Source organism: Tasmannia lanceolata, unplaced genomic scaffold, assembly GCF_043159265.1.
Source record: "Tasmannia lanceolata isolate RefF3 unplaced genomic scaffold, GAP_Taslan_0.1 ptg000037l, whole genome shotgun sequence".
Taxonomy (NCBI): Eukaryota; Viridiplantae; Streptophyta; class Magnoliopsida; order Canellales; family Winteraceae; genus Tasmannia; species Tasmannia lanceolata.
The window spans coordinates 54,672,994-54,682,821 of record NW_027518714.1 but is presented as its reverse complement, the minus strand read 5'-3'; the positions used below and the strand labels follow the sequence as shown (position 1 = coordinate 54,682,821).

Sequence of the window (9,828 nt, the reverse complement as noted above, 5' to 3'; positions counted from 1 at the left end):
CTAGTCTACATTTTTGGACGTAGAATGTTGAAGATGGAGAGTTGGCCTTCCATGAGAGTATCAAGGTATGAAATGACTTAGGAGTTCGAAGAACACTCCAAACAAAGGCTAGGCAATGGAAATAGTGTTGTATAAAGATACTGGGGAGCTTCCGAGACCATGGTGTGGTGCAAGGGTTTGGGCTTTCTCAGGGCCTATCAGCATTGCAAATTCCAATGAAGCAGAGATCAGAGCGGTTTACCAAGGCATTAGGATGCTAAAGCCTAGCATTCTTGCTAACGTTATAGTAGATCAAGTAGCCGGATCCTCCATCTCTTTGCAGCATGTTAGAAGATTAGCTAATAGTGAGGCCGATAGACTAGTTAAGAGGAGTCTATCGGGCGGCGTTTGAAACTTTCGACTTCCTTCCCTCTTGGCCGGTCCTCATATTGTATCGCTCTCTTTGTTCTTAATCATTTCGATCGCCGGGTTTCGTCTATTATTAATTTAATTCTTTGCCGTAAAAAAAAAAAATGCCCTCTCAAGTCTCTCCCCCATGCTCCTTCTCACTCCATTTTTTCAATTGGGCCCACATAGTTTTTCTTGGTTGCCAAACCTACCGGAATTAGATGATGTCTGCACGTTTTTTCTTCAAAGAAACAAATGTTGGTCTCAAAAGCATAAGTTGATTCAGATTGTTTGGTTATTCAAAACCATTAAAGTGAAAAAATATATCATGAATTGTAAAGTCTTCGCCTTGATTTATGGACATGTTTGTATTTAAAATAAATCCGTACCGTCCATTTTAAGCCTAACAGTGTGAGAATTCTTAAAATCATTAATAATAAATCAATGATTTTGGTCCGCAAGTTAGGGTTAGGCAGATCTCACCATATAATCTATTCAAATATGGTTTAGTGGGTCCCAATGTGGCCCCCAACTACGGCACAGTGGGTCCCACTTTTTATTGACCAGCCAATAAAATCAAAGGTGAGACTCACTACGCTGTCACGTCCGGCTTAAGCATTATTCCTCCTTGTTCGGTAGTTGTTCCCATGTCCACTCGATCAATGCTTGCCCTCATTTTCTTCTAAAAATTAGGCCACAACATCATATCATTTTGCCTTCATTTGAGCTATGTTATACCCATTAGCTGCTTAGTTAGCAAAACACCAGAAAATTTTAGAAGTGGAAAATTACCTCCAAGAGGGATAACACTTGGACACTGCAAGAAATACACTCACTGGCGATATTTTCACTCCCCTGCATTACGCATGCGCTCCCCTTAATTATAGGGTGATTTGATGTGAGCAGTGTGCAACTTTAACGCTTTTTGATGTAGAGCACATGCTTAATGCCCGCGAACCTTGTGTGTGTGTGTGTGTGTGGGAGGGGGGGGGGGGTGTTTAAAATATCATTGCCCTAAAGTTAATATTGTTTTTTAGGACTTTTGTTTTACATGCACATTGATGCAGAGGCACACATATATACATATATATCCGTTTTTTAATTCGTTTATTTAAAGGGAAGTTGTATATTAGCCCCCCCTTTTTAACTTGAGATGACCCCCTCTAGTGGATATATGAGTACTCTTTTATAATAGAGGAGGCTGTCCCGTGTAAAAAAAAGGAGCGGATATATCATTTCCTTATTTAAAACCAAAATGTATTAAATGTGTTATATTCTTATCTTTGTTCGATACCGTATTAAACCCAAATTTAACCTCCCATTTGTTTTGCCGTATCACGTTTTGCTAAATGGCAACGTAGGGTATGTTGTCTGAATATTCTATGATATTCTACATTTTTTTTCTTCTGATGGGTAAGTTGGGGTTTAGCCGACCCCAACTAGTTTGGGACAAAGGCTTAGTTGAGTTGAGTTGAGTTGAGTTGGGTGAGTTGGGGTCTGGTGGGACCCCTACTAGTGTTTTATATGAAAGAAAAATTTACTATATAGCATACTCGACTCAATTAGAGTCCTTTGATACAATTTTCAAGAGTGGGGTGGGAACAAGATGGAGTGGGATTCGGTCTCCCTTAAAGGGGCAGTCTAAAAAATGAATATGGTTTCATGTTTAGTAACCATTGAAGTAGGGGTGCAACTCAAGTCGATTTTTGGGAATTTTAGTTAAGCTGGGTTTGATTCCAATCCATATTTTTAGCTAAAGCTCAACCCGACCCGACCCAGATTATGTCCGCTCATTGAAGAGTTGGGGGTGGGGCCTGAGTGAAGAAAATGGGGAAAGGATAAATGAAATGTTTGTGGTTGCAACCACCCATTGAGGAGGAGGATGTAGTATTGAAATGGTTGGTCAAAGATTTTCAGATGAATTGCATGTGACATAGGATCAAGACCCGCTTAGAATATTTTTTTATATTTTTTTGATAGGTACAAGACCCGCTTGTGACATAGGACCAAGACCCGCTTAGAATAGGAATTAAACCCGAAGACTTTGAATTCATTTATAAGTATGACGGTGCCACATGTTGAAACTGACAAAGTCAGCTTATATTAGCATAAAATGTGGTTTGTCAAAAGACATAAAACACGGAACCCTTGAGTTAGGCATAAAATGTGGTTTGTCAAAGGATTGATAGATATCTATCATCTGATTTTGATTGATTAATTTTTGTATCTGAACCGTTGGAGGTGTTCAATATAGAATAGAACTAGAGAAGGGAATGTGAGGAATTCAAATTTCTTCTCTTAGAAGGCATGTTGACGTGAAGGGTCGTTTGTGATGTATGATTTTAAATCACAAGAGCTTGAAAGAGAGATAGAAAGAGAGTTGATTTCCTTTTTTATTTTATTTTTAAAGATGACAATTTTATTGATGCTATGAAAGTTACATTGGGGACCAGAGGTCCCAACTTGCAATACATAGAATCAATTAAGGATGGCCAGAAGCATGCTCCTAGACCAGTTAAAACCAAAGGAGAAAATCTACTAGTTCATCTGCTATAGTCAGGACCACCCATCCATGCATTGCCATCCAACCTAGTAACTAATTTACCTCCCCTAAGATTTCCTTTATTTCTATCCATGTATAACTATGAATATCTCTGTATTGCCCTTTGGTTGCTACTTAGCTCTCAAGTCTATAAAGAAAGAGGAGAAGAAAAATTCCAAATCTATAAAGAAAGAGAAGAAGAAGAAAAATTCGAACTTTTTAAATGGAAAAATTCAAACTTGTTAAGATTCATCATACCATATTTCTCACTTTATTGGGGTCGGGTAGGACTTTCATTGCCCATAAATTCCGATGATCATAATCATCTTAACAAGAATTTTTAGCCTGTAAATGGGGTCTCACCGTTGGATTAAGTTGAGATCTCATCATTAGATTTGTCATTATTGGGGGTTCCACGCGAAAGAAAAGATACCAAATCAGAAAAGTGAATGGATATGGATGAGCTTATAAGGGCTTGGTTACCCTCCCCTTAACGACTGGCATTTAAGGATGAGTTCTACCCAGGTCCCAACAGCCGCTAGATGAGGTGGTAGGATAAATTAGGCAATTAATTATGCTAAATCAGGTAGTACCTCATTTCTCTTGAGGCGAGTCACCAAAGAATAATTTCGATTTTCATGAGTCTTAATACTCCAAAACCTACTCACAATGACTCTCATAGAGGCTTATTCTTACCTATTAATGTGGTTCAAATCTATATCTGAGTGTGAACGGTCCGGATCGGCGATCCTTCTTCTGAGGTGTGTACGTCGACCTGTATCCTGCACCCACATACAAGGGTTAAAGATCAATTGGAGTTGGAACTCCGGGGGACCCTTTGACACTCAAGTCAAATTGAGGCACCAGGAGGAAACGAGATATGGAATGGAAAGGCTGGTGGCGCACCTGAAGGGGTTTCTTATCCCAACCCTAGGATATCAAGGGTTTTTTGTGTTGGAGTTCTCCTGTATTTTCCTCATTGCCCTTTGAATAGGGGTTTCCCTTTATATAGGTGGGAGTTCCGGCATCTGGGTGCGATGTTACGATGACGTGGATCGTGTGTATCGCTGGATAGATCGGCGTAGTAGTGCATACATGTACGATCCTGGAAGGCGATTCGACAGGATAGGAGATCTGTTGTTGATAAATTGGCGGTTGGCTGAAGCTGACTTCCGATCTGGGGCAGATCCTGGCGATGTCAGCTCATGATGGTGGTGAACTGTCAAGGAGCTTTCTTGTGGAAGACGTTATATGGCTAAGGAGAGGAGTGGAGGTCAATCGGAGTCGGGCTCGGCCTCTAAGATGGCCCGGTGATTTTTTTTTTTTTTTGGGGGGGGGTGTCGGGGTGCCACACGTCATGACCAGTAGCCGCTTTGCCCTTGCTACTGATCCGGTATGGCATTACGTGCGTTTTTGGCTAGATCTTGCGCCATGTGTCGCGATCATATTTTATCCGTGAACACTATTAAGACAACAGTCTCTAGTGACATATTTCCCGAGGACACATTTTTCCATTGAGGCAAGGGTCTATTCTGACCAATCATCTTTCTTAAGCCCACTTCACTACTCATCTTCCAAGTGACACCATCTTTAGCCCCATTGGCAGACAGTGTACATCAAACTAGAGGATTTGAATTATATTTCTTAATGGAGATATTCTATTATAATAGAGTATATGCTAATTTACAATCCACATAAGTTTGAGGAGGAATGTAAGTGTAAATTAGAACCCATTACTGATCTCACCATTAAGTTGAGGAGGAATGTTAGTGTAAGTTAGATCTCATTGTTGATCTCACCATTCGATTAGTTGCTCGATGAGATGTTAAGTAGTAGGCTAGATTAGGATAATACTTATCACTTTTTTTGTTCATCCCTTAAGTGCTCTTTTTAAGTGTACTAGTAATAAGGTTTATCGTTAATCACGAAAGATTAGTTAAACTTATTGCCTTTACAAGAATCAAAACCCGGCTAGGTAGACATTCAGATCAATGGGATCAGGCCACATACATATATGGAGCATTCCTGCATTAAACGTGTGACCAATATTCACATAACTATAGTTTGATAAAGGGACGAGCTCACGTTGTTTTACATTTTAACCATAGAACCTTACGTTATACTTGCATCTCATATTGCTCCTCCCTTATGTGCATATAGTTATAAGGGGAATAATTCATGGAATAAAAAAAGATTGAAATATTCTCATTATGAACTGACAGGGCTGGTGTTTTTATAAAAAATCTCTAGCCAGCCTTCCTGCAAAAGGGTTCTATATTTTCTTAACACTAACCATGTTGGTGCTAGATAGAAATGGTAACTCCAACAATTTTTTTTGTCCTCAACGCCCCCTATTTCCAGGAATTGGTCAATTCAACGGCTATGAAAGGGTACCACAATTCTCAGAGCATCCCAGCCACAACCAATCAAAGAAGTGTAAAACAAAGTGGTTCGTCCCATTATTAAAACATGGTCGAGCAGATATCATAAGCGTAAACATATTGTCTTTGTATAGATAATGATAGATTGATCTTCTGTGTTTAGATACAGATGCATGCATATTGTTGTGTATCCATGCATGCATGTATGTGCTTGCACATGCATACTCTTGTTTATAGAGGAAGACAGGGAAACAAAAGAGATAACCTTTGTTTATATATACTTTGTATACATACGAATGCATGTTGTGTGTATGCAAGCATGTGCTTTCACATGTACGACATACAATATGTGAGAGAGAGAGAGAGAGAGAGAGAGAGAGAGAGAGAGAGAGAGAGAGAGAGAGAGAGAGCAAAACTAGTGGCGAATTTACTTCTGAGAGAGAGAGCAAAACTAGTGGCGAATTTATTTGTAAGGTAGAGAACAAACGTAAGATAGAAAGAACCAAAGCCAAAGCAACGAAAAAATGACTATCCCTACTTCAATTTCAAAAAAAGAGAGCTTTTTACAGTCAAAGGGAGCAAAGTCATTGCTGTAAAAAAAAAGCAATTAAAATAGCGTGAAGATACAATCAATCAAAGTAAAATGAAATTATAATAAAATATTATTATGGTATAAATGCGTGGTGTGCAGAAAATTTTCATTGGTCCCTTCTACGACTTAGAAAAAGTGGTACAAATCGTATGAACAAAAGAGATGGGTGGGCATTACCATTTCCAAGGTACATAAATTTCAACCCTTTTCCATGATCCCCAATGTACAACAGGCTTTGAACATTGGCCCATAAAAACAAACCCTAAAAACCCTAGTCTCCCTTCTCTCTCTAGATCTCTCTTTAACTATTTGGTTTCGAAAATTCTCCCATCAAAATCCCTATAAAACCCTACTCTCTCTCTCACTCTCTTATGATCTTCTTCTTCTTCTGGTCTGATCAGTGCACAAAAGCACAAGATTGATCGAAACCCACCTCAGATGTGCGGTCCTGATCCGATCTAGACAAACCCAAAAGCTTAAAAGGTGGATCGACGGCATGGGAAGAGGCCCTTTTCTCCAGAGACACCAGAGGAGAAAGAAGATGAAGAACAAGAACAACATCCTACCTTCCCTTCCTTTGAATCCGCACGTGCCAAGCATGACATGAGCGCCATAGTATCCGCCCTCTCTCACGTGATTGGGACTCCGAGAGAAATGGAAACAACGATGGCACCGCCCGTGCCTGGGAATCCGATTCCAGTACCGGTGCAGGATTCTGGTGGGCAACAAGGTAATGGTTTATACGTAAATATGGCTTAGTGATGATAATTACAGGTTGGGGTAGGAGTTTTTGTCCTGATTTTGATTATTTTTTTGTTCTATTAACAAAACAATTCTTTTTCTTTATTTTACACTGTTTTACATGACTTTTGTTGTAAATATCGGAACATCTGATAACGGCTCTCCTTGTTTTCTTTGGTATTTTGTCATTTTTTCTTTTATTACAGTACAATGACATCTTAGAAACTTATCTAACCTCTTTCTTATCCTATCTTCTTCTCCTATCTTATTTTGTTGTTTTTTTCCCAATTTGTTTTTATCACCTAGCAAGTTGTAAGCTCTCTCTCTCTCTCTCTCTCTCTCTCTCTCTCTCTCTCTCTCTCTCTCTCTCTCTCTCTCTCTCAGTTGAAGGTAAGATTTACTGGGAACAAGATACACCCAATACAAAGCACAGTAGATGTAGTATTACTTCAGTTAAAGATAAATAAAAGAGTTTTTCTGTGGTTCTTTATATTGTATTGGTCTTGTATTGCCCTTTTTTCTTCTATTAATTTCATTCTTTGACATTAAAAAAAAGGTACATAAAAGAGCTATAATAGAAGACCCTGTCAACCAAGTCTAAAAGCATTATAAACATATCTCTTACTAGATACTCTCACCACTTCTCATCTCAAATTCTTTCCTGAAGTTACCTCCAGGAGAAGGAATTACAGGGGCGTAAGGCAAAGGCCTTGGGGAAAATGGGCAGCTGAAATCAGAGATCCTAACAAAGCTGCTCGTGTTTGGCTTGGCACCTTCGACACCGCGGAGGGTGCAGCTATTGCCTATGATGAAGCTGCTCTCAGATTCAAAGGAAGCAAAGCAAAGCTGAATTTTCCGGAAAGAGTGCAAGGAAGGACTGATATTGGTTTCTTTATGGGCCCTGGCTTTGTAATGGACAGAGGGGCCGCCAGTGCTGATTTCCTTCATCGTCCTCCTGCTCCACCAAGTCAGAATTTGTATCCAGATATTATACAATATGCACAGATTCTGTCTAGTAGAGATGAAGATTTGAAGTACATGGGATCTGGTGCTTATAATCCGGAAATGCTGATTCCAAGTTCATCATCGTCTTCGTCTTCATCATCGGTAGCATCTCCGCAAGAGCGACTGATGTTTCCTTCGCAATTCGGAAGCTCTTCCTCTAGCTTGGAGCCTCATGAGCGAGGGAGGGACACTGGTAACAGCTAACAAAGAGAAAATTAGCTTTGAGTTTGTGTCATGAGTGAGAGAAAGGGGGGTGGGATTTATGTTTGTGATGAATTGTTATTGTATGTTTTTGGCTGTAGAGTGAAGTGAAAGAAGAGGGGGAGAGATGTTCTCATGTCGGTTATCGTAATTTTGCTCTCTTCTTGGTTTTATATGTGCTTACAATTTTTTGGTCTTCCTTATAATTTGTTTGGAGTTATCAAGAGTGATGGAAGGCAAATGCACCTTGGAGAGTGAGAGTTAATTTGAATATTGTATGTGTGGAGTAATTTTTTTGTAGCTTTGGTATTGCATGGGTGTTCCCATCCAAGCTGTCTGACCTTTTGGAGAGTTGGTTATACTCTCCCCGGCAAAAATGAGGTAAAATGTTATGGAATATATTATTGCTCATGACGATTTGGGTGTTATGGAAAGAGAGGAATGATTGTGTGTTTAGAGGTCTAGTTTAGTCTCCTCATTACCTGTTAGTCAAGGTGATTGCACTGGCTATTGCATGGGTAAGGGCACTCCCTTCCTTCAGATTCGTCTCAGCAGATAATTTTATGGAGGGGGTAGAAGGATGTTTGTTTCAATAGAGAGCGGAGGCAGTTTGTGGTGTAGCTATGGGTCCTGCCTAGGAAAGGTTACTTCACTCTAAACTTTGGGCAACCCTGGGCTGATAGGAGTAGGTGGGCTTCTTTGGGAACCCCTGAGGAGGGGTTTTCTCTGTATTTTGTTTTTTCTTCGTTCCTGTTTCTTTCTTGCTTCCTATTGTAAATATGGTCCATCTCAACCTCCTTAATTTGCTATGATATATAATTATTACCATTTCAAAAAAAAAAGGAGGTAGCACACGCTTGATGTTTTCAGGCCGCTTTGGTTGTGCGCACTCCAATGAGGACCAAGGAATAAGATTGATTGATCATAACATATTTAATATGTCATTGTGGAAGGCGATTCTGAAACGTAATAAAATGGCTAAAAGGGACTCTCCCCTTCCCTTGGAGGTTTGCTCGTTGCATGGATGAGATGTTGGATTGAGTGGAGGGTTCCTCGATCTCTTTCTGCCATGAAAGAAGGTCGGCGGATAGTAAGGTAGATAGGCGAGCTAGGGAGGGAGCCTCAGGGTGACATTGGAAGTGTTCGATTTTTCCCCCCTTATGATCTTTTTCGATGTATTTTTGGTTTTCCATCATTTCGGGTGTACATAGATCTCCTTGATTGCTGGGCTAATCCCCCTGTTCTTTATTCTTTATAGTATAATTTTTACCATTCAAAAACATTTGAATATTATGACTTTTGTTTCCGATTTTCCTTCGAGACAGATGGGTTTTAGTGTAATTAAGACAGAATATTGGAGTCTTAAGTCTTGAGCTATAACTCCGTTCATAGAGAGAGATGGAATTATGGTGTAAGTTAATCAATGGGGATGTTATATATAAATCTTTAGTTAGTGTTCTTATGTAGCTATGTTAGAGAGAGAGAGAGGTTTTGATATAGTTCTTAAGAGATGGTTTAAGGTGTATGTTAATTTGGATGTTACACTAGAAGCTCTTTCCAATAATATAGATAGATAGAGAGAGAAAACGGTTTCTACACACAAGTGTAGATAAGTTATCTACACACTAGCATAAAATACAGTGGAGGGCATATTATACGTTTAGGTGATCCAAACCATTCATTTGATTAGCCCTCACATAGATAGGGTGTCTACAAAAACATCAGCTCCATAGGATCATCCCAACGCTATGATTTGTGGAGGTAAAATGGACGTGTATAAACCTTCACAAATCTGTCCATTTTTTGCCTCAATGGTTCGAAGGGTTAGAATGATCCTATGGAGCTGATTTTTTGTGGACACCCTATCTATGTGAGGGCCAATCAAATGAATGGTTTGGATCACCCAAACAATGTGGGCCTCCACTGTATTTTAAGCTACTGTGTAGATAACTTATCTACACTTGTGTGTAGAAACCGTT

General features: G+C 39.6%; 1 protein-coding gene across 1 annotated transcript; it reads left to right on the top strand.

Moving 5' to 3' along the window:
• The first annotated feature begins 6,063 nt into the window (after positions 1-6,063).
• LOC143861714 (ethylene-responsive transcription factor ERF113-like) lies at positions 6,064-7,985 on the top strand. Its single transcript, XM_077372604.1, has 2 exons — positions 6,064-6,632; positions 7,311-7,985. The coding sequence occupies exons 1-2, from the start codon at positions 6,506-6,508 to the stop codon at positions 7,850-7,852; spliced, it is 669 nt and encodes a 222-aa protein (XP_077228719.1). The 5' UTR covers positions 6,064-6,505; the 3' UTR covers positions 7,853-7,985.
• The last annotated feature ends 1,843 nt before the right edge of the window (positions 7,986-9,828 follow it).